This window comes from Oncorhynchus masou, chromosome 18, assembly GCF_036934945.1.
Source record: "Oncorhynchus masou masou isolate Uvic2021 chromosome 18, UVic_Omas_1.1, whole genome shotgun sequence".
Classification (NCBI taxonomy): domain Eukaryota; kingdom Metazoa; phylum Chordata; class Actinopteri; order Salmoniformes; family Salmonidae; genus Oncorhynchus; species Oncorhynchus masou.
In genome coordinates this window covers 1,360,091-1,385,547 of record NC_088229.1, presented here as the reverse complement: position 1 = coordinate 1,385,547, position 25,457 = coordinate 1,360,091, and the positions used below count along the sequence as shown (strand labels likewise).

The following is a 25,457-nucleotide window of genomic DNA, read 5'->3' as shown; positions in this document are numbered from 1 at the left end:
CCCTCGCTGAACAGACCCCAGCTAGCTAGTCTACTGTACACCAGAACCTCTAGATAATCCCTGTCCCCTCGCTGAACAGACCCCAGCTAGCTAGTCTACTGTACACCAGAACCTCTAGATAATCCCTGTCCCCTCGCTGAACAGACCCCAGCTAGCTAGTCTACTGTACACCAGAACCTCTAGATAATCCCTGTCCCCTCGCTGAACAGACCCCAGCTAGCTAGTCTACTGTACACCAGAACCTCAAGATAATCCCTGTCCCCTATACATCACTACTCATCTGAAAGGATTAGATAAGTGTAAACTATATGGCCAGAAAGTAGCCTAGTGGTTAGAGCATTGGACTAGTAACCGGAAGGTTGCGAGTTCAAACCCCCGAGCTGACAATGCACAAATCTGTCGTTCTACTCCTGAACAGGCAGTTAACCCAATGTTCCTAGACCGCCATTGAAAATAAGAATCTGTTCTTAACTGACTTGCCTAGTAAAATAAAGGTAAAATAAAAAATAAATAAAAATGTCCAGAAAGTCCACCTACATCAAATGGATCTACATTGCTTAAACCCAATAGTTTGACATCTGAATGAAGGGTCCTAGGCATTGGTGAGGGAAGAGGTGTCCAGGGGTCTATTTTGGATTGGGCGCTACTCTACAGTCTGTGAAGGGACCCAGTTCTACCGATCATTCATACAGCCATACATCTGCTGGTAATTCAATCAAATCAACAGAGTTGACGGTGAACATCTCACAAACATCTGGGACATTTCATTTGAATGAATCCCAGTCTATTTGTTGGAATATCTATATAATATCCTCTGCTACCCTTTGTGACTAGTGATGGCAGTAGGACACATAGTAGTGTGTACTTATTGACTATTAAGGACACTAAGGGTGGGATTCATTCAGATCTGTCATAGCAATGTTTAGGCTGTGTCTTATTTGACAATATTCTGAAAAGTGAAAACATACCTGTGTGGAGGGGGAGGTGGAGGGGAAGGGGGTCACCCTGCTAGTAGTTGTAGGTTTTATACAGTACCCAAGACCAGTCTGGTCACCCTGCTAGTAGTTGTAGGTTTTATACAGTACCCAAGACCAGTCTGGTCACCCTGCTAGTAGTTGTAGGTTTTATACAGTACCCAAGACCAGTCTGGTCACCCTGCTAGTAGTTGTAGGTTTTATACAGTACCCAAGACCAGTCTGGTCACCCTGCTAGTAGTTGTAGGTTTTATACAGTACCCAAGACCAGTCTGGTCACCCTGCTAGTAGTTGTAGGTTTTATACAGTACCCAAGACCAGTCTGTGAGTTCATTTGATCTTTGGAAAAAGAGCTACTGTGAAAAGACCTTAATGCAGGTTGGATTGAATTGAGGCCTTAGTGATATATTTAGTAGTAGACTCTTCAACACTGTTGTACGATGTCTCTGTGTGGAGCGATGCTGACACTAATGAAGATGCTTTCAAAAGACCCCTGCTTCCGGTCTTCTGTAATGGTCCCCTTATGATGGAGGGAGGAGAGAGAGGGAGGAGAGAGAGGGAGGAGGGAGGAGAGAGGGAAGGAAGGAGAGAGAGGGAAGGAAGGAGAGAGAGGGAGGGAAGAGGAGAGAGGAGGGAAGGAGAAAGGAGGGAGGGAAGGAGAGAGGAGGGAGGAGAGGAGGGAAGGAGGGAGGAGAGGAGGGAAGGAGAGAGGAGGGAGGGAAGGAGAGAGGAGGGATAGAAGGAGAGGAGGGAGGGAAGGGGAGAGACGAGGGAGGCAAGGAGAGGGAGGGAGGGAGGGAGGGAAGGAGAGGGAGGGAGGGAAGGAGAGAGAGGGAGGGAAGGAGAGAGGATGGAGGAGAGAGAGGGAGGAGAGGAGGGAAGGAGAGAGAGGAGGGAGGGAGGAGGGAGGGAGGGAGGAGAGAGGGGGGAGGGAAGGAGAGAGGGGGAGGGAAGGAGAGAGGGGGAGGGAAGGAGAGAGGGGGAGGGAAGGAGAGAGAGGGGGGAGGGAAGGAGAGAGAGGGAGGGAGGGAAGGAGAGAGGGAGGGAGGGAGGGAAGGAGAGAGAGGGAGGCAGTAGGGAATGTGTTGGTTTATAATGTCTCGTAGGGTCCCAGCCAGCGGTGCTTGACAACTGAGATTGTGTCCCATTGTAGTTTAGTGATTCATACCTTACCACTCTGCCTCCCTCTCGCTCTCCATATCTCTTTCCCTCTCTCTTTCACTCTCCATCTCTCTTTCTCTCAGGCTGGGGGAAGGTGTCTGACACGGGATCAGAGGAACCGAGGAGGAGGAGGAAGAAAAGCAGTGGGATAATCTGATTGGATCCATCCGGGGTTGGAGGGCGGGGCTTCCACCGTAGAGGGCGTCAGCCTCGGCGAGTGACACCTGCGTCGACAAATCAGAACACAAGCTCTTCTCTGTGTCCACAGAGACCAGCGAGTCTTCAAGCGTGCGGTCCCGGTATAACTGGGGGCGTGCCTTGGGATGTGGCCAGAACAAGAAGTGGGTGTGGTCTCGGGTGAATAGGAGGAAGAGGAGTGGGTTGAGGCAGGAGGGGAGGGGTTGTAGAAGGAGCAGGACAGACTTCAGCACCTCCTCCCCCAGAGAAAGCAGTCCCAGCAGGGAGCAGAGAGACAGGAAGGCCACTGGGATGTAGAGGAGACCGTTGATGAAGATCAACCAGGTGATGTGTTTAATCATGCTACAGTCCCACAGCCCCTCACACTCTCCTCTCAGCAGCTCCCAGTACAGACGGATGTAGGAGACTGTCACTATCAGCAGACACAGTGTATTCATCATGATCAGAGAGAGAGGGAAGCCTAGAGAGGAGGGGGATGGGAGGAGGGGGGATGCAAGGGGGAGGGCAGGCAGAGAGGGGTGGAACCGTACTCCCCCACATTGAGCAGAGGGAGGGATGCCAGGGTGAGAGAGAGGGTGAGGCAGAAGAACGCACACGTACGGACGCTCCCGTGTGAGGGCGCCTTTCCGTAGGCCCGTGCGCACGTCACGCTCATGCCACACTGCACGGCCGCCAGGGTCAACAGCAGCACGCTCGCCTCAGACGCAAACACCCACACCCACCCCGTCACCTGGCAACCGGGACCCGACTCCCAGCGGGCGCCGTGGCGACCAAATTCTCCCAGCGTGAGGGCGTCCACGAGGGCGAGCGTGCATGTGCATACGCCGGTTAGGAGGTTGGCAGCGGCCATGCAGGCGGTGGTGAACCGCAGTGGGGAGAGATAGCCCGCCGAACCGAAGAGTGACAGCAGCAAGAGAGAGTTCCCAAGTAGAGACACGATGGAGACGCACCACAGACCCACACGGACCAACCAGCTGCCTAGCAGGGAGTCACATGGCCGGAACGGACCTAGGCGGGCGAGACAGACATACGTTTAACAATATACAGTGCATTAGGAAAGTATTTAGACCTCTTGACTTTTTCCACATTAGGTTACAGTCTAACCCTAAAATGTCAATAGTTTTTCCCCCTCATCAATCTACACACAATACCCCATATTGACATCACAATACCTCATATTGACATCACAATACCTCATAAGGACATCACAATACCCCATAATGACATCACAATACCCCATGATGAAACAATGCTACCTTATATAATGTTACTTACCCTACATTATTCATCTCATATGCATACGTATATACTGTACTCTATATCATCGACTGCATCCTTATGTAATACATGTATCACTAGCCACTTTAACTATGCCACTTTGTTTACATACTCATCTCACATGTATATACTGTACTCGATACCATCTACTGTATCTTGCCTATGCTGCTCTGTACCATCACTCATTCATGTATCCTTATGTACATATTCTTTATCCCCTTACACTGTGTATAAGACAGTAGATTAGGAATTGTTAGTTAGATTACTTGTTGGTTATTACTGCATTGTCGGAACTAGAAGCACAAGCATTTCGCTACACTCGCATTAACATCTGCTAACCATGTGTATGTGACAAATAAAATTTGATTGATTGATGATTGATTGATTGACATCACAATACCTCATACTGAAATCACAATACCCCATAATGACATCACAATACCCCATAATGACATCACAATACCTCATAATGACATCACAATACCCCATATTGACATCACAATACCCCATAACGACATCACAATACCCCATAACGACATCACAATACCCCATAAGGACATCACAATACCCCATAATGACATCACAATACCCCATAATGACACCACAATACCCCATAATGACATCACAATACCCCATAATGACATCACAATACACCATATTGACATCACAATAACCCATAATGACATCACAATACCCCATAAGGACATCGCAATACCTCATAAGGACATCACAATACCCCCCAAGGACATCACAATACCCCATGATGACATCACAATAACCCATAATGACATCACAATACCCCATAATGACATCACAATAACCCATAATGACATCACAATAACCCATAATGACATCACAATACCCCCCAAGGACATCACAATACCCCATAATGACAACACAATACCCCATAATGACAACACAATACCCCATAATGACATCACAATACCCCATAATGACAATACCCCATAATGACAAAACCAAAACAGGTTTTTAGAAATTATATGTATTTCAAATAAAGAACTAAAATGTAACATTTCCATAAGTATTCAGACTCTTTACTCAGTACTTTGTGAAGCACCTTTAGCAGTGATTACAGCCTCCAGTCCCACCAATCAATGGAAAGTGTTTTTTTTCTGCAAAAGGGATTTAATGAGCAATGGATCAGAGACATGGGAGGAATTTGTCTTCTGAAATAGGTTACTTGTTATTTGGCCAATGGCCCAGTTTTATTGCAAGGAATTCTAATTGGTTAACCACAGGCTAGGGCTGGGTTATAAAACTAGATCCTATCACTTTGTTCTGTGGAGACAATCCCATGAGAGAATCCCTGGAGAGAGAATCACAGGAGAGAATAACTGGAGAGAGAGTCACAGGAGAGAATAACTGGAGAGAGAATCACAGGAGAGAATAAATGGAGAGAGAATCACTGGAGATAATCACTGAGGAGAGAATCACTGAGGAGAGAATCCCTGGAGAGAGAATCCCTGGAGAGAGAATCACAGGAGAGAATAACTGGAGAGAGAGTCACAGGAGAGAATAACTGGAGAGAGAATCACAGGAGAGAATAAATGGAGAGAGAATCACTGGAGATAATCACTGAGGAGAGAATCACAGGAGAGAGAATCACAGGAGAGAATAACTGGAGAGAGAGTCACAGGAGAGAATAACTGGAGAGAGAGTCACAGGAGAGAATAACTGGAGAGAGAATCACAGGAGAGAATAAATGGAGAGAGAATCACTGGAGATAATCACTGAGGAGAGAATCACAGGAGAGAGAATCACAGGAGAGAATAACTGGAGAGAGAGTCACAGGAGAGAATAACTGGAGAGAATCACAGGAGAGAATAACTGGAGAGAGAATCACTGGAGATAATCACTGAGGAGAGAATCACTGAGGAGAGAATCCCTGGAGAGAGAATCACTGAGGAGAGAATCACTGGAGAGAATCACAGGAGAGAATCACTGGAGAGAATCACTGGAGAGAGAATTCCTGGAGAGAATCACTGGAGAGAGAATCACTGGAGAGAGAATCACTGGAGAGAGAATCACTGGAGAGAGAATCACTGGAGAGAGAATCACTGAGGACATGGGAGCATGAACATCTACCATCTACCTCCAAGCAAGATTTGTTCTCTTTGAATTAACCTATTCTCCTCCCCCTGATTTGCTTTGGGGTCTGTGTTATTAAAGAACAACATCAACTGCTAACAGGTATGATGCTTACAAGCTTGGTACACCTGTATTTGGGGAGTTTCTCCCATTCTTCTCTGCAGATCCTCTCAAGCTCTATCAGGTTGGATGGGGAGCGTCGCTGCACAGCTACTTTTAAGATGTTCGATCAGGTTCAAGTCCGGACTCTGGCTGGGCCACTCAAGGACATTCAGAGACTGAATGCCACACCTGCATTGTCTTGGCTGTGTGCTTAGGGTCGTTGTCCTGTTGGAAGGTGAACCTTCGCCCCAGTCTGAGGTCCTGAGAACTCTGGAGCAGATTTTCATCAAGAATCTCTCTGTACTTTGCTCCGTTTATCTTTCCCTTGATCCTGACTAGTCTCCCAGTCCCTGCCACTGAAAAACATCCCCACAGTATGATTCTGCCACCACCTTGCTTCACCGTAGGGTTGGTGCCAGGTTTCCTCCAGACGTGACGCTTGGCTTTCAGGCCAAAGGGTTCAATCTTGGTTTCATCAGACCAGAGAATCTTGATTCTCATGGTCTGAGTCTTTTAGGTGCCTTATGGCAAACTCCAAGCGGGCTGTCATGTGCCTTTTACTGAGGAGTGGCTTCCATCTGGCCACTCTACCCTAAAGGCCTGATTGGTGGAGTGATGCAGAGATGGAAGGTTCCCCTATCTCCTCAGAGGAACTCTGAAGCTCTGTCAGAATGACCATCGGGTTCATGGTCACCTCCCTGACCAAGGCCCTTCTCCCCCGATTGCTCAGTTTGGCCGAGCGGCCAGCTCTAGGAAGAGTCTTAGTGGTTCCAAACTTCTGCCATTTAAGAGGCCACTGTGTTCTTGGGGACCTTCAATGCTGCAGAAATGTTTTGGTACCCTTCCCCAGATCTGTGCCTCGACACAATCCTGTCTCGACCGCATGGATTCATTTTTGCTCTGAAATGCACTGTCAACTGTGGGACCTTATATAGACAGGTGTGTGCCTTTCCAAATCATGTCCAATCATTTGATTTTAAAACAGGTGGACTCCAATCAAGTTGTAGAAACATCTCAAGGATGATCAATGGAAACAGGATGCACCTGAGCTCAATGTCCAGTCTCATAGCAGAGGGTCTGAATACTTATAAAAATTAAGTAATTCAGTTTTAGAATTTTAATACATTTGCAAACATTTCTAAAAACCGGTTTTCCCTTTGTCATTATGGGGTATTGTGATGTCATTATGGGGTATTGTGATGTCATTATGGGGTATTGTGATGTTATTAAGGGGTATTATGTGTAGATTGTTGAGGGAAATGTTTTATTTAATCAATTTTAGAATAAGGCTGTAACGTAACAAAATGTGGAAAGAGTCAAGGGGTCTGAACAATCTATTTAACAATACACTCATTCAAGACTTGAACCACATCCATCCCAAGTGATTGTATAAGCAAGGCATATGAGGTTAACGTCCGTGTGGTTTCATCTGTGATGGTGAGATAACCAGGAGTATTAAACAGTGGTGTGTGTACCTGGTACAGGTGTATTAAACAGTGGTGTGTGTACCTGGTACAGGTGTATTAAACAGAGGTGTGTGTACCTGGTACAGGTGTATTAAACAGTGGTGTGTGTACCTGGTACAGGTGTATTAAACAGTGGTGTGTGTACCTGGTACAGGTGTATTAGGTGTGTGTACCTGGTACAGGTGTATTAAACAGAGGTGTGTGTACCTGGTACAGGTGTATTAAACAGTGGTGTGTGTACCTGGTACAGGTGTATTAAACAGTGGTGTGTGTACCTGGTACAGGTGTATTAAACAGAGGTGTGTGTACCTGGTACAGGTGTATTAAACAGTGGTGTGTGTACCTGGTACAGGTGTATTAAACAGTGGTGTATGTACCTGGTACAGGTGTATTAAACAGTGGTGTGCGTACCTGGTACAGGTGTATTAGGTGTGTGTACCTGGTACAGGTGCATTAAACAGTGGTGTGTGTACCTGGTACAGGTGTATTAGGTGTGTGTACCTGGTACAGGAGTATTATGTGTGTGTACCTGGTACAGGTGTATTAGGTGTGTGTACCTGGTGCAGGTGTATTAGGTGTGTGTACCTGGTACAGGTGTATTAATTGTGTGTACCTGGTACAGGTGTATTAATTGTGTGTACCTGGTACAGGTGTATTAATTGTGTGTACCTGGTACAGGTGTATTAATTGTGTGTACCTGGTACAGGTGTATTAGGTGTGTGTACCTGGTGCAGGTGTATTAGGTGTGTGTACCTGGTACAGGTGTATTAATTGTGTGTACCTGGTACAGGTGTATTAATTGTATGTACCTGGTACAGGTGTATTAATTGTGTGTACCTGGTACAGGTGTATTAGGTGTGTGTACCTGGTACAGGTGTATTAGGTGTGTGTACCTGGTACAGGTGTATTAATTGTATGTACCTGGTACAGGTGTATTAGGTGTGTGTACCTGGTACAGGTGTATTAGGTGTGTGTACCTGGTACAGGTGTATTAGGTGTGTGTACCTGGTACAGGTGTATTAGGTGTGTGTACCTGGTACAGGTGTATTAATTGTGTGTACCTGGTACAGGTGTATTAGGTGTGTGTACCTGGTACAGGTGTATTAGGTGTGTGTACCTGGTACTGGTGAGCACTGGATGTTAGTCTGTAGTTTAGATTCCTGTATCTCCATCTGGAGATCCTCCAGGTCTGGGTCATCTGAATAAACAACAGAACTGTCAAGTTAGATAATGGAGTATATAGATAAGGTAATGGAGTATATATAAGATAATGGAGTCTATAGATAACATAATGAAGTATTTAGTTAAGATAATGGAGTATGCACATATGATAATGGATTATCTGTAAGATAATTGGTGTCTATACATGAGATAATGGAGTCTATAGATAACAGAATGGAGTCTATGTATAAGATAATGAAGTCTACAGGTAAGATAATGGAGTCTATAGATAAGATAATTGGGGTATATCAATACGATAATGGAGTCTATATATAATGTAATAAAGTTTACAGCTACGATAATGGAGTTTATAGATAATGAGTCAATGTATACGATAATATAGTCTATTTATAAGATAATGTAGTCTATAGATAACATAATGGTGTCTATATACAAGACAATGGAGTCTAACGCTAAGATAATGGAGTCTATATATAAGATAATGGAGTCTATATATAAGATAATGGAACTATACATATGAGAAAGAAGTCGACAGATTAGATAATGGTGTCTACATATAAGATAATGGAGTTTAGATATAAGATATTGAAGTCAATAGATAAGGTAATGTACTCTATATGTAAGATAATGGAACTATACATACGAGAAAGAAGTCAACATATAAGATAATGGAGTCTATATAAAAGATAATGGTGTCTATATATAAGATGATGAAGGCAAATAGACAAGATCGTGGATTCTATAGATATGGTAATGGAGTCTATATATAAGATAATGGAACCATAGATACGAAAAAGAAGTCGACAGATAAGATAACGGAGTCTATATATAAGATAATGAAGTCAATAGATAAGATAATGTATTCTATAGATAAGGTAATGGAGTCTATATATATAAGATAATATAACTATATATACGAGAAAGAAGTCGACATACAAGATAATGGAGTCTATATATAAGATAATGAAGTCAATAGATAAGGTAATGGTCTCTATAGATAAGATAATGGAGTCTATAGATAAGATAACGGATTCTATAGATAAGGTAATATAGTCTATAGATAAGAGAAGGAACTCGATAGATAAGATAATGAAGTCAATAGATAAGCTAATGGTCTATAGATAAGATAGTGAAGTCAATAGATAAGGTTATGGTCTATAGATAAGGTAATGAAGTCAATAGATAAGGTAATGGTCTATAGATAAGAGAATGGAGAGTGTGTGCTGCTGTGCCAGGCATCTATGGTTAAGTAGGGCTCTGACATGTTAGAAACAGCATCTGTTCCTGACTCACAGACAGAACATTAGCCTGTTACCCTGCCCTGACCCCGAAACCCAGTGTGTGTGTGTGTTCTTACAGTATGTGTGTGTGTGTGTCTGCGTGCGCTGTGTGTGTGTGTGTGCGTTCTGTGTTTCTGCGTGCGCTGTGTGTGTGCACTGTGTGTGTGTGCGCGTTCTGTGTGTCTGCGTGCGCTGTGTGTTTGCGCTGTGTGTGTGTGTGCGTTCTTACAGTATGTGTGTGTGCGCTGTGTGTGTGTGCATTCTTACAGTATGTGTGCGTGCGCTGTGTGTGTGCACTGTGTGTTCTTACAGTATGTGTGTGTGCGCTGTGTGTGTGTACATTCTTACAGTATGTGTGTGTGCGCTGTGTGTGTGTGCGCTGTGCGTGTGTGCATTCTTACAGTATGTGTGCGTGTGCTGTGTGTGTGTGCATTCTTACAGTATGTGTGCGTGCGCTGTGTGTGTGCACTGTGTGTGTGTGTGTGTGTGTGTGTGTGCGTTCTTACAGTATGTGTGTGTGTGCGCTGTGTGTGTGTGCATTCTTACAGTATGTGTGTGTGCGCTGTGTGTGTGTGTGTGCGCTGTGTGTGTGTGCATTCTTACAGTATGTGTGCGTGCGCTGTGTGTCTGCGTGTGCTGTGTGTGTGCACTGTGTGTGTGTGTGTGTGCGTTCTTACAGTATGTGTGTGTGTGTGTGTGTGCATTCTTACAGTATGTGTGCGTGCGCTGTGTGTCTGCGTGTGCTGTGTGTGTGCACTGTGTGTGTGTGTGTGCGTTCTTACAGTATGTGTGTGTGTGTGTGTGTGTGTGTGCATTCTTACAGTATGTGTGCGTGCGCTGTGTGTGCATTCTTACAGTATGTGTGTGTGCGCTGTGTGTGTGTGCATTCTTACAGTATGTGTGCGTGCGCTGTGTGTCTGCGTGCGCTGTGTGTGCGTGCGCTGTGTGTCTGCGTGCGCTGTGTGTGCGTGCGCTGTGTGTATGGGTTCTTACAGAGTGTGTCTGTGTGGATGGGGTATAGGGCGACGGCCCTCTGGTCTAGCTCCTCCTCCTCACTGCTCTGCTCAGTCTCCGGTTGGCTGATGGGCTTATAGCTGTCACATGACCCGTAGACACAGCACTGGTACGCATACGGCATCTCTACCACCCTGAGAGAGAGAGAGAGAGAGAGAGAGAGAGAGAGAGAGAGAGAGAGAGATGGGGAGAGAGAGAGATGTGAAGAGAGTGAGATGGGAAGAGAGTGAGATGGGAAGAAAGTGAGATGGGAAGAGAGAGAGAGATGGGAAGAGAGAGAGAGAAAGATGGGAAGTGAGAGAGAGAGATGGGGAGAGAGAAAGAGATGGGAAGAGAGAGAATGAGATGGGAATTGAGAGAGAGATGGGAAGAGAGAGAGAGATGGTAAGAGAGAGGGGAAGAGAGAGAGAGAGATGGGAATAGAGAGAGAGTGAGATGGGAAGAGAGAGAGATGGGGAGAGAGAGAGAGGGGAAGAGAGAGAGAGAGATGGGGAGAGAGAGAGAGATGGGAATAGAGAGAGAGTGAGATGGGGAGAGAGAGAGATGGGAATAGAGAGAGAGTGAGATGGAAAGAGAGAGAGAGGGGAAGAGAGAGAGATGGGGAGAGAGTGAGATGGGAAGAGAGAGAGAGAGATGGGGAGAGAGAGAGGGGAAGAGAGAGAGAGAGATGGGAAGAGAGGCTATTTTCAGAGTCAGAAACAGCTGAGGAATTTCTTTGATCAGTAGCATGCTGGTTCTTGTTAACGTGATGAACATCCCTGCAGGGAGCTCACCATAGTTTAAAGGGAGGGATGGATAGGTAGAGGGATGGAGGGAGGGAGGCATGGAGCGATAGAGGGAGGGATGGGGAGATAGAGGGAAGCATGGAGGGATACAGGAGTTCTCCAAGGTGTTGTTGATGTTGAATATAGAGACTGACGTGAGGTACTGTTGGTGCCTGGGACAGGACACCTCAGGTACTATTGGTGGCTGGGTCAGAACACCTCAGGTACTGTTGGTGGCTGGGTCAGAACACCTCAGGTACTATTGGTGGCTGGGACAGAACACCTCAGGAACTGTTGGTGGCTGGGTCAGAACACCTCAGGTACTGTTGGTGGCTGGGACAGGAGACCTGAGGTTCTGTTGGTGGCTGGGACAGGAGACCTGAGGTTCTGTTGGTGGCTGGGTCAGAACACCTGAGGTTCTGTTGGTGGCTGGGTCAGAACACCTCAGGTACTATTGGTGGCTGGGTCAGAACACCTCAGGTACTGTTGGTGGCTGGGACAGAACACCTCAGGTACTGTTGGTGGCTGGGACAGGAGATGGTTTGGAATAGTTTAAGAGTTGGGCGGTGGGAGTGTTCTTCTGACGATGACTACAGGTGGTTGCTGAGACGGCTGAAACAGACGAGGTTGATATACCAAAACCATGATACTGGTCCTCTTACCTCAAGACTAAAACCATGATACTGGTCCTCTTACCTCAAGACTTAAACCATGATACTGGTCCTCTTACCGCAAGACTAAAACCTTGAGGCTGGTCCTCTTACCTCAAGACTTAAACCATGATACTGGTCCTCTTACCGCAAGACTAAAACCATGATGCTGGTCCTCTTACCTCAAGAAGCAGACGAGGTTGATAGATTAAAACCATGAGGCTTGTCCTCTTACCTCAAGAAGCAGACGAGGTTGATAGATTAAAACCATGAGGCTTGTCCTCTTACCTCAAGAAGCAGACGAGGTTGATAGATTAAAACCATGAGGCTTGTCCTCTTACCTCAAGAAGCAGACGAGGTTGATAGATTAAAACCATGAGGCTTGTCCTCTTACCTCAAGAAGCAGACGAGGTTGATAGATTAAAACCATGAGGCTTGTCCTCTTACCTCAAGAAGCAGACGAGGTTGATGGATTAAAACCATGAGGCTTGTCCTCTTACCTCAAGAAGCAGACGAGGTTGATAGATTAAAACCATGAGGCTTGTCCTCTTACCTCAAGAAGCAAACCAGGTTTAAAGACTAAAACTTCATCCTAGGGAAGTGCTTATGGCTGAAGTCCTCACACAATTCAGAGGTTAAGGCTTAGGGTTAAGGTCCTCTTACTTCATGCACAAACCCAAACGGAGTTTGTATATATGTTGTATAACCCTGCGGTTATCAACCCTGCAGTTATCAACCTATCATCCCTACAGTTAACCCTACAGTTATCATCCCTACAGTTAACCCTACAGTTATCATCCCTACAGTTAACCCTACAGTTATCATTCCTGCAGTTATCATCCCTACAGTTATCATCCCTACAGTTAACCCTGCGGTTATCATCCCTACAGTTAACCCTGCGGTTATCATCCCTATAGTTAACCCTGCGGTTATCATCCCTACAGTTAACCCTGCGGATATCATCCCTTACAGTTAACCCTACAGTTATCTTCCCTACAGTTAACACTGCAGTTATCAACCCTGCGGTTATCATCCCTACAGTTATCATCCCTACAGTTATAACCCTACAGTTATTAACCCTACAGTTATCATCCCTACAGTTAACCCTGTGGTTATCATCCCTAAAGTTAACCCTACAGTTATCATCCCTACAGTTAACCCTGCGGTTATCATCCCTACAGTTAACCCTGTGGTTATCATCCCTACAGTTAACCCTGTGGCTATCATCCCTGCAGTTATCATCCCTGCAGTTGTCATCCCTACAGTTAACCCTGCGGTTATCATCCCTACAGTTAACCCTGCGTTTATCATCCCTACAGTTAACCCTGCGTTTATCATCCCTACAGTTAACCCTGTGGATATCATCCCTACAGTTAGCACTGCAGTTATCATCCCTACAGTTAACCCTGCGGTTATCATCCTTACAGTTAACCCTGCGGTTATCGTCCCTACAGTTAACCCTGCGGTTATCATCCCTACAGTTAACCCTGCGGTTATCATCAATACAGTTAACCCTGCGGTTATCATCCCTACAGTTAACCCGGCGGTTATCATCCCTGCGGTTATCATCCCCACAGTTAACCCTGCGGTTATCATCCCTACAGTTAACCCCGCGGTTATCATCCCTGTGGTTATCATCCCCACAGTTAACCCTGTGGTTATCATCCCTGTGGTTATCATCCCCACAGTTAACCCTGTGGTTATCATCCCTACAGTTAACCCAGCGGTTATCATCCCTGCGGTTATCATCCCTACAGTTAACCCGGCGGTTATCATCCCTACAGTTAACCCGGCGGTTATCATCCCTGCGGTTATCATCCCTACAGTTAACCCTGTGGTTATCATCCCTGCGGTTATCATCCCTACAGTTAACCCTGTGGTTATCATCCCTACAGTTAACCCGGCGGTTATCATCCCTGCGGTTATCATCCCTACAGTTAACCCTGTGGTTATCATCCCTGCGGTTATCATCCCTACAGTTAACCCTGTGGTTATCATCCCTACAGTTAACCCTGTGGTTATCATCCCTGCGGTTATCATCCCTACAGTTAACCCTGTGGTTATCATCCCTACAGTTAACACTGCGGTTATCATCCCTACAGTTAACCCTGTGGTTATCATCCCTGCGGTTATCATCCCTACAGTTAACCCTGTGGTTATCATCCCTACAGTTAACACTGCGGTTATCATCCCTACAGTTAACCCTGTGGTTATCATCCCTACGGTTAACACTGCGGTTATCATCCCTGCGGTTAACCCTGTGGTTATCATCCCTGCGGTTATCATCCCTACAGTTAACCCTGCGGTTATCATCCCTACAGTTAACCCTGTGGTTATCATCCCTACAGTTAACACTGCGGTTATCATCCCTACAGTTAACCCTGTGGTTATCATCCCTACAGTTAACACTGCGGTTATCATCCCTGCGGTTAACCCTGTGGTTATCATCCCTGCGGTTATCATCCCTACAGTTAACCCTGCGGTTATCATCCCTACAGTTAACCCTGCAGTTATCATCCCTACAGTTAACCCGGCGGTTATCATCCCTGCGGTTAACCCTGCGGTTATCATCCCTACAGTTAACCCTGTGGTTATCATCCCTGCGGTTATCATCCCTACAGTTAACCCTGTGGTTATCATCCCTACAGTTAACACTGCGGTTATCATCCCTACAGTTAACCCTGTGGTTATCATCCCTACAGTTAACACTGCGGTTATCATCCCTGCGGTTAACCCTGTGGTTATCATCCCTGCGGTTATCATCCCTACAGTTAACCCTGCGGTTATCATCCCTACAGTTAACCTTGCGGTTATCATCCCTACAGTTAACCCTGAGGCTCTGCATCTGTCCTCGTGCTCCTAGACCTTAGTGCTGCTTTTGATACCATCGATCACCACATTCTTTTTGAGAGATTGGAAACCCAAATTGGTCTACACGGACAAGTTCTGGCCTGGTTTAGATCTTATCTGTCGGAAAGATATCAGTTTGTCTCTGTGAATGGTTTGTCCTCTGACAAATCAACCTTAAATTTCGGTGTTCCTCAAGGTTCTGTTTTAGGACCACTATTGTTTTCACTATATATTTTACCTCTTGGGGATGTTATTCGAAAACATGATGTTAACTTTCACTGCTATGCGGATGACACACAGCTGTACATTTCAATGAAACATGGTGAAGCCCCAAAATTGCCCTCGCTAGAAGCATGTAGTTCAGACATAAGGAAGTGAATGGCTGAAAACGTTATACTTTTAAACTCAGACAAAACAGAGATGCTTGTTCTAGGTCCCAAGAAACAAAGAGATCTTCTGTTGAATCTGACAATTAATCTTAATGGTTGTACAGTCGTTTTAAATAAAACTGTGAAGGACCTCGGCGTTACTCTGGACCCTGATCTCTCTTTTGAAGAACATATCAAGACCATTTCAAGGACAGCTTTTTTCCATCTACGTAACATTGCAAAAATCGGAAACTTTCTGTCCAAAAATGATGCAGAAAAATTAATCCATGCCTTTGTCACTTCTAGGTTAGACTACTGCAATGCTCTACTTTCCGGCTACCCGGATAAAGCACTAAATAAACTTCAGTTAGTGCTAAATACGGCTGCTAGAATCCTGACTAGAACCCAAAAATTTGATCATATTACTCCAGTGCTAGCCTCCCTACACTGGCTTCCTGTCAAAGCAAGGGCTGATTTCAAGGTTTTACTGCTAACCTACAAAGCATTACATGGGCTTGCTCCTACCTATCTCTCTGATTTGGTCCTGCCGTACATACCTACACGTACGCTACGGTCACAAGACGCAGGCCTCCTAATTGTCCCTAGAATTTCTAAGCAAACAGCTGGAGGCAGGGCTTTCTCCTATAGAGCTCTATTTTTATGGAAAGGTCTGCCTACCCATGTCAGAGACGCAAACTCGGTCTCAACCTTTAAGTCTTTACTGAAGACTCATTTCTTCAGTGGGTCATATGATTGAGTGTAGTCCTGCCCAGGAGTGGGAAGGTGAACGGAAAGGCTCTGGAGCAACGAACCGCCCTTGCTGTCTCTGCCTGGCTGGTTCCCCTCTTTCCACTGGGATTCTCTGCCTCTAACCCTATTACAGGGGCTGAGTCACTGACTTACTGGGGCTCTCTCATGCCGTCCCTGGAAGGGGTGCATCACCTGAGTGGGTTGATTCACTGATGTGGTCATCCTGTCTGGGTTGGCGCCCCCCCCCCCCTTGGGTTGTGCAATGGCGGAGATCTTTGCGGGCTATACTCAGCTTTGTCTCAGGATGGTAAGTTGGTGGTTGAAGATATCCCTCTGGTGGTGTGGGGGCTGTGCTTTGGCAAAGTGGGTGGGGTTATATCCTTCCTGTTTGGCCCTGTCCGGGGGTGTCCTCGGATGGGGCCACAGTGTCTCCTGACCCCTCCTGTCTCAGCCTCCAGTAGTTATGCTGCAGTAGTTTATGTGTCGGGGACTGGGGTCAGTTTGTTATATCTGGAGTACTTCTCCTGTCCAATTCGGTGTCCTGTGTGAATCTAAGTGTGCGTTCTCTAATTCTCTTTTTTTCTTTCTCTCGGAGGACCTGAGCCCTAGGACCATGTCCCAGGACTACCTGACATGATGACTCCTTGCTGTCCCCAGTCCACCTGGCCGTGCTGCTGCTCCAGTTTCAACTGTTCTGCCCTATTATTATTTGACCATGCTGGTCATTTATGAACATTTGAACATCTTGGCCATGTTCTGTTATAATCTCTACCCGGCACAGCCAGAAGAGGACTGGCCACCCCACATAGCCTGGTTCCTCTCTAGGTTTCTTCCTAGGTTTTGGCCTTTCTAGGGAGATTTTCCTAACCACCGTGCTTCTACACCTGCATTCATCCCTGACCGCTGGCTACGTCCCTTCCGTCTTCAAGAGAGCGAGAGTTGCACCCCTTCTGAAAAAACCTACACTCGATCCCTCCGATGTCAACAACTACAGACCAGTATCCCTTCTTTCTTTTCTCTCCAAAACTCTTGAACGTGCCGTCCTTGGCCAGCTCTCCCGCTATCTCTCTCAGAATGACCTTCTTGATCCAAATCAGTCAGGTTTCAAGACTAGTCATTCAACTGAGACTGCTCTTCTCTGTATCACGGAGGCGCTCCGCACTGCTAAAGCTAACTCTCTCTCCTCTGCTCTCATCCTTCTAGACCTATCGGCTGCCTTCGATACTGTGAACCATCAGATCCTCCTCTCCACCCTCTCCGAGTTGGGCATCTCCGGCGCGGCCCACGCTTGGATTGCGTCCTACCTGACAGGTCGCTCCTACCAGGTGGCGTGGCGAGAATCTGTCTCCTCGCCACGCGCTCTCACCACTGGTGTCCCCCAGGGCTCTGTTCTAGGCCCTCTCCTATTCTCGCTATACACCAAGTCACTTGGCTCTGTCATAACCTCACATGGTCTCTCCTATCATTGCTATGCAGACGACACACAATTAATCTTCTCCTTTCCCCCTTCTGATGACCAGGTGGCGAATCGCATCTCTGCATGTCTGGCAGACATATCAGTGTGGATGACGGATCACCACCTCAAGCTGAACCTCGGCAAGACGGAGCTGCTCTTCCTCCCGGGGAAGGACTGCCCGTTCCATGATCTCGCCATCACGGTTGACAACTCCATTGTGTCCTCCTCCCAGAGCGCTAAGAACCTTGGCGTGAACCTGGACAACACCCTGTCGTTCTCAACCAACATCATGGCGGTGGCCCGTTCCTGTAGGTTCATGCTCTACAACATCCGCAGAGTACGACCCTGCCTCACACAGGAAGCGGCGCAGGTCCTAATCCAGGCACTTGTCATCTCCCGTCAGGATTACTGCAACTCGCTGTTGGCTGGGCTCCCTGCCTGTGCCATTAAACCCCTACAACTCATCCAGAACGCCGCAGCCCGTCTGGTGTTCAACCTTCCCAAGTTCTCTCACGTCACCCCGCTCCTCCGCTCTCTCCACTGGCTTCCAGTTGAAGCTCGCATCCGCTACAAGACCATGGTGCTTGCCTACGGAGCTGTGAGGGGAACGGCACCGCAGTACCTCCAGGCTCTGATCAGGCCCTACACCCAAGCAAGGGCACTGCGTTCATCCACCTCTGGCCTGCTCGCCTCCCTACCATTGAGGAAGTACAGTTCCCGCTCAGCCCAGTCAAAACTGTTCGCTGCTCTGGCCCCCCAATGGTGGAACAAACTCCCTCACGACGCCAGGACAGCGGAGTCAATCACCACCTTCCGGAGACACCTGAAACCCCACCTCTTCAAGGAATACCTAGGATAGGATAAGTAATCCTTCTCACCCCCCCCCTTAATGATTTAGATGCACTATTGTAAAGTGGCTGTTCCACTGGATGTCAGAAGGTGAATTCACCAATTTGTAAGTCGCTCTGGATAAGAGCGTCTGCTAAATGACTTAAATGTAAATGTAATTGCTTGCTGTTTGGGGTTTTAGGATGGGTTTCTGTACAGCACTTTGAGATGTCAGCTGATGTACGAAGGGCTATATAAATGAATTTGATTTGATTTGTGGTTATCATCCCTACAGTTATTCCTGCGGTTATCATCCCTACAGTTAACCCGGCGGTTATCATCCCTACAGTTAACCCGGTGGTTATCATCCCTGCGGTTATCATCCCTACAGTTAACCCGCCGGTTATCATCCCTACAGTTAACCCTGCGGTTATCACCCCTACAGTTAACCCTGCGGTTATCATCCCTACAGTTAACCCTGCAGTTATCATCCCTACAGTTAACCCTGCGGTTATCATCCCTACAGTTAACCCTGCCGTTATCATCCCTACAGTTAACCCTGCCGTTATCATCCCTACAGTTAACCCTGACCATATAAATATACATAATACATAATACATTGATGAATCCATGTTTAGATACAGAAACACCATTAGAATAACAGTTCTGTCTCTTCCTTCCATTCACCATATAAACAATTGTCCCTCAATTGTTTTGAGGCACTGAGCAAACTTTAGGTTTTGTGAGGGGAACATTTCGTTTACAGTGAACACTGAGGCGTACCCTTACAGTTTTAGACAGTAGCCAATCGGCTGTACCCTTACAGTTTTAGACAGTAGCCAATCGGCTGTACCCTTACAGTTTTAGACAGTAGCCAATAGGCTGTACCCTTACAGTTTTAGACAGTAGCTAATAGGTTATTGTGGCTATTTGAGCATAATGTAGGCCTACCAACAAAACAAATGGAACATGTTCACATTTTCTCATGGAAATAGCTTTTGATTGATATGATACAACCTACAGTAGTCTCTATGTGGTGTTCAATGAAGGCCTACAGTGGCCTCTATGTGGTGTTCAATGAAGAACTACAGTAGCCTCTATGTGGTGTTCAATGAAGAACTACAGTAGCCTCTATGTGGTGTTCAAAGAAGAACTACAGTAGCCTCTATGTGGTGTTCAATGAAGAACTACAGTAGCCTCTATGTGGTGTTCAGGCCTACAGTAGCCTCTATGTGGTGTTTAGGCCTACAGTAGCCTCTATGTGGTGTTCAGGCCAACAGTAGCCTCTATGTGGTGTTCAGGCCTACAGTAGCCTTTATGTGGTGTTCAGGCCTACAGTAGCCTCTATGTGGTGTTCAGGCCTACAATAGCCTCTATGTTGTGTTCAGGCCTACAGTAGCCTCTATGTGGTGTTCAGGCCTACAGTAGCCTCTATGTTGTGTTCAGGCCAACAGTAGCCTCTATGTGGTGTTCAGGCCTACAGTAGCCTCTATGTGGTGTTCAGGCCTACAGTAGCCTCTATGTGGTGTTCATGCCTACAGTAGCTTCTACGAGGTGTTCAGGCCTACAGTAGCCTCTATGTGGTGTTCAGGCCAACAGTAGCCTCTATGTGGTGTTCAGGCCTACAGTAGCCTCTATGTTGTGTTCAGGCCAACAGTAGCCTCTATGTGGTGTTCAGGCCAACAGTAGCCTCTATGTGGTGTTCAGGCCTACAGTAGCCTCTATGTGGTGTTCAGGCCTACAGTAGCCTCTATGTTGTGTTCAGGCCAACAGTAGCCTCTATGTGGTGTTCAGGCCAACAGTAGCCTCTATGTGGTGTTCAGGCCTACAGTAGCCTCTATGTGGTGTTCAGGCCAACAGTAGCCTCTATGTGGTGTTCAGGCCAACAGTAGCCTCTATGTGGTGTTCAGGCCTACAGTAGCCTCTATGTGGTGTTCAGGCCTACATTAGCCTCTATGTGGTGTTCAGGCCTACAGTACCCTCTATGTGGTGTTCAGGCCAACAGTAGCCTCTACGAGGTGTTCAGGCCAACAGTAGCCTCTACGTGGTGTTCAGGCCTACAGTAGCCTCTATGTGGTGTTCAGGCCTACAGTAGCCTCTATGTGGTGTTCAGGCCTACAGTAGCCTCTATGTGGTGTTCAGGCCAACAGTAGCCTCTACGAGGTGTTCAGGCCAACAGTAGCCTCTATGTGGTGTTCAGGCCAACAGTAGCCTCTACGAGGTGTTCAGGCCAACAGTAGCCTCTATGTGGTGTTCAGGCCTACAGTAGCCTCTATGTTGTGTTCAGGCCAACAGTAGCCTCTATGTGGTGTTCAGGCCTACAGTAGCCTCTATATGGTGTTCAGGCCAACAGTAGCCTCTATGTGGTGTTCAGGCCTACAGTAGCCTCTATGTGGTGTTCAGGCCTACAGTAGCCTCTATGTTGTGTTCAGGCCAACAATAGCCTCTATGTGGTGTTCAGGCCTACAGTAGCCTCTATGTGGTGTTCAGGCCAACAGTAGCCTCTATGTGGTGTTCAGGCCAACAGTAGCCTCTATGTGGTGTTCAGGCCTACAGTAGCCTCTATGTGGTGTTCAGGCCAACAGTAGCCTCTATGTGGTGTTCAGGCCAACAGTAGCCTCTATGTGGTGTTCAGGCCAACAGTAGTCTCTATGTGGTGTTCAGGCCAACAGTAGCCTCTATGTGGTGTTCAGGCCAACAGTAGCCTCTATGTGGTGTTCAGGCCTACAGTAGCCTCTATGTGGTGTTCAGGCCTACAGTAGCCTCTATGTGGTGTTCAGGCCAACAGTAGCCTCTACGAGGTGTTCAGGCCAACAGTAGCCTCTATGTGGTGTTCAGGCCAACAGTAGCCTCTAGGAGGTGTTCAGGCCAACAGTAGCCTCTAGGAGGTGTTCAGGCCAACAGTAGCCTCTATGTGGTGTTCAGGCCTACAGTAGCCTCTATGTGGTGTTCAGGCCAACAGTAGCCTCTACGAGGTGTTCAGGCCAACAGTAGCCTCTATGTGGTGTTCAGGCCAACAGTAGCCTCTAGGAGGTGTTCAGGCCAACAGTAGCCTCTATGTGGTGTTCAGGCCAACAGTAGCCTCTATGTGGTGTTCAGGCCAACAGTAGCCTCTACGAGGTGTTCAGGCCAACAGTAGCCTCTACGAGGTTAACACCATGGGCCAAATAGGTGACTGTAAATTGCAGTGTATTGTGTTGTATGATGTAAGACCCCACTTAACAAAATCAAATTCATTATTATTACCATACAGACAATTAGACAACGTAGACTACCCCTCTGACTATTGGCTTATTTGCATAGTCAAGCCTTTTCTCAAAATACAACACTGCCCCTTTAATTAAGACACACCCCTTTTTAGCTGACTGGCTTTTCAAGGGCAGTTTGAAATGTAGCTTACACCTTTTGTGGTCTTGTAGGAAGCAGTAATTCCCCATTACTGACCTCTACTTATCTATAACTAGGCTAATAACAGCCTGACTAGCTGTCTACCAGTCCACTGAGGTAGCTTCCTGTCCTGACTAGCTGTCTACCAGTCCACTGAGGTAGCTTCCTGTCCTGACTAGCTGTCTACCAGTCCACTGAGGTAGCTTCCTGTCCTGACTAGCTGTCTACCAGTCCACTGAGGTAGTTTCCTGTCCTGACTAGCTGTCTACCAGTCCACTGAGGTAGCTTCCTGTCCTGACTAGCTGTCTACCAGTCCACTGAGGTAGCTTCCTGTCCTGACTAGCTGTCTACCAGTCCACTGAGGTAGCTTCCTGTCCTGGCTAGCTGTCTACCAGTCCACTGAGGTAGTGGGGAGGAACATATAACAGCCTGACTAGCTGTCTACCAGTCTACTGAAGTAGTGGGGAGGAACATATAACAGCCTGATTAGCTGTCTACCAGTCCACTGAGGTAGTGGGGAGGAACATATAACAGCCTGACTAGCTGTCCACCAGTCCACTGACTTCCATAGCGTCTGCCTTGTCGATGCCCATGTATCTGTGCCACTCCTCTGCAGACACCTGGCTCAGAGCAGGGATGGCATGGACATCGTCCTCCGTGTCCTTTCTTGGTCCTACCACCCGGGCTGGATCTAGTAACCATTAGTGACGTGAACAGTTGAAGGGCAGGTGTGCTTCTCCAGCACAGCTTGATGGTGCATGCGGCAGCCTGGAACAACAATGCAGGAGAACCTGTCTTCCTCTGGCTGGGAAGCTGCCCCAGCAGCTCCATTGAACGAGGGCGCCAGTCGTTAGCTCCAGCTGTTCTGCCATACTCAAACTGCACTCGCAAGTCCTCCAGCTCGCAGGCGATGTGGTGGGCTGTTGGCACAGAGGTCTCATCCAGCCTTGTCAGGTTAGCCACGATCTCCACACTATGCTCCAGAATGAACACTGCCTGGGCCTTCAGCAGGGTGTGTTCCCTCAGCAGCTCACAAAGGTCCTGGACACACTTGGCTGTTTCTGGTAAGGTCGTAGTGAATTCGGTGAGCACCTCCATGTACTCGGCCGGGAACTTCACAGCACGTATCCAGGAGCCGCACCTGGTCTGCACAGCGTACACGGGAGGATGGCCATTACCCAGCATGAGGATGACGCTGGGGAGCCTGACAGAACACCTTCTTCGACTTACAAAAGCCAACCCCATTGTTGTTGAGACAGGAAATGACAGCTTGGGCCACAGTGGTAAAGCTTCCCTAATCCAAGAAAGTCAGATCTGTTACAACGGGTCGTTCACCCACTGGCTAGAGTAGGATGGAGAGAGAGCACATCTTACAGAGCTGTCTGCACCCTGGAGCTGTCACTCACACAGAGGAGGGGCTTTGGAGAGTGGGCTACACCACTGGCTAGAGTAGCTGTCACTCACACAGGGGAGGGGCTTTGGTGGGGAGAGTGGGCTACACCACTGGCTAGAGTAGCTGTCTCTCACACAGGGGAGGGGCTTTGGTGGGGAGAGTGGGCTACACCACTACACCCCCCTTCCGGTGATTCAAAAACATAAATGAAAACAGAGGAAAAACGTAACTTCAACCAAGTACATTTCATTTAACGTTGCTATCAGTTGGCAGTATAGTTTTAGCTTTAAAATCCTATGCGTTCTGTTTGAAATGTTGCGGATTTCAGTCGGAATTATGCGTGCACGGATTCCTTGTGGGTCTGCGTGGGAAGTGATCAGGGCTGAAGGGTTAGGGTTGAGTGTCAGAGGTCAGGGGTTAGAGTTAGGGTCATCATACCTTATCCGTGGGAAGAGTTAGGGGTCAGGGGTCATACCTCATCCGGGTGAAGAGTTCAGGGCTGAAGTCTTCATAGAGCTCCATGTTTCCTTTCAGCTTCAGATGGGTCAGTCCCCCCAGACCACCCACAGGAAGTGATGTAAGACTGTTCTCACTCAGGTCCCTGTAAAAGGAGGTGGAATTCAGTCATGTTTAAAATGATTATGAAAACACTTACTGTGAAATCCACAAACATGTTCTGTGCTCCTTACAGGTTTGTAAGTGTCCTGTGACGTTGGCCCGAGGGGGGAGGTTTTTGACCCCCATAAATACTTTGCCCCTTTTTCCTCTCTCTACTCTACCGATGTGCCTATTGAAAATCCATTTTGTTAACGTAGAGAGTCTGGTGACATCAGAAGGTGGGAAACGGAACCCTATTTGGGTCATCCAACCAGTTGAAAATATGTGTTGGGATTTAATGAATATGATGTCAGATCAGTTGGTGTCTGAGACATGATTACTGATGATAGGACGACATAAACTGTATCTCGGAAAGTCTACACATTCTAGTTATCAGATTCACATGGAATTGTTGTGCAATTTAAATGTTTAAATATGAAACTATTTGTGAAAAGATTAAATGTAATTTTTAGCTCCTAAATGAGAGAATAGGGTTTTCATGAGTGAACTAAGCTCAACTCAGTGGCCCCGCCCATGTGAACAGACATTGGTTATAAACTATGAAACACGGCCCTCTCTCCCAATCCTATATAGGCCTCTTGACGAAAATGTAACTTTCTGTTCCAAGGACGTGAGGACTTACCATCCCCACATTGAAAGGACAAAGACCACCTACAGAACTAAGCCAACCTCAGCAAGAATATCAATGTGAAGGTGACGACCTACATGCTGGAAGGATGAATTTCGACTATACCAGCCAGAATAAAGTAACATTTGTCAACTTGGTAGGAACTTTGAACTCTTATTCACTAAGGAAGCCGTTGCGTTAGCGCAGCAACTGTAGACGTGGGCTATGAGAGGACGGACAGAGTAACTGTTCTACCACACGACGACTGTACTACCAAGTATCCATTCTACCACCAGACATTCTTCAAAGGACAACCCGGCATCCCATCTACGACCAACCGATCGAAGCGCAGCTCAGAGTAAATATTCATTGCATTTTCCTTTTTCAAATTGGCGGTAATTTAGAATGCATAAGATACTGTATTTACGATAGCATAGCTGCCTACGGCCTGATAGAGACACAAAACCTTTTTGCTCCTCAGTCTTCCCGCTCTTTCACTCAAACCCAACCAGCTGTCATATCTGTTCCGTCCGCTAGGGATGTTTTCCTTTATGACATAATGTATGATCCATTCTGTGTAAATGTAATTCTGTGTGATGATTTAGTTATTTTTGTAAATAAATAATTAAACCAAATGTTGTATTGCAGATTCAACTTGTTAGCCAGGGTTCGTGAAGATGAGACTCAATTTTCAGATAAATAAGGTGACGATTAAATATTGACTGCTATTGAGGTAAAAGATTACTAGGTCTTTATAGAGCTGTTATCTTCCTAATAAACTCTTAAACACTCTTTCATGTTGCCCCGACTTTCTAGTTAATTATGTACCTGATTAGCTTAATCAGGTGATATTAATTACAGAGAAATGATAGAATAGCATGTCATATCACTTAATCCGGCATAGCCAAAGACACGACACATGTCATTTGTTCTCTGCTAATACAGTGGCTTTGGATCTAAAGAAAGGGCTTTCCTTCTAGAGAAAGGGCTTCCCTTCAAGAGAAAGGGCTTGCCCTTCTAGA

The 25,457-nt window shown here is 46.7% G+C and overlaps 1 protein-coding gene across 1 annotated transcript in view; it reads right to left on the bottom strand.

Moving 5' to 3' along the window:
* Positions 1 to 2,143: 2,143 nt before the first annotated feature.
* Positions 2,144 to 25,457, bottom strand: part of LOC135503810 (leucine-rich repeat-containing G-protein coupled receptor 6) — a 126,692-nt gene continuing 103,378 nt past the window's right edge. The window contains 5 exon segments of the mRNA XM_064921945.1: positions 2,144 to 2,827; positions 2,830 to 3,341; positions 8,406 to 8,486; positions 10,744 to 10,898; positions 23,686 to 23,811. Coding sequence (XP_064778017.1) covers positions 2,144 to 2,827; positions 2,830 to 3,341; positions 8,406 to 8,486; positions 10,744 to 10,898; positions 23,686 to 23,811 — 1,558 coding nt within the window.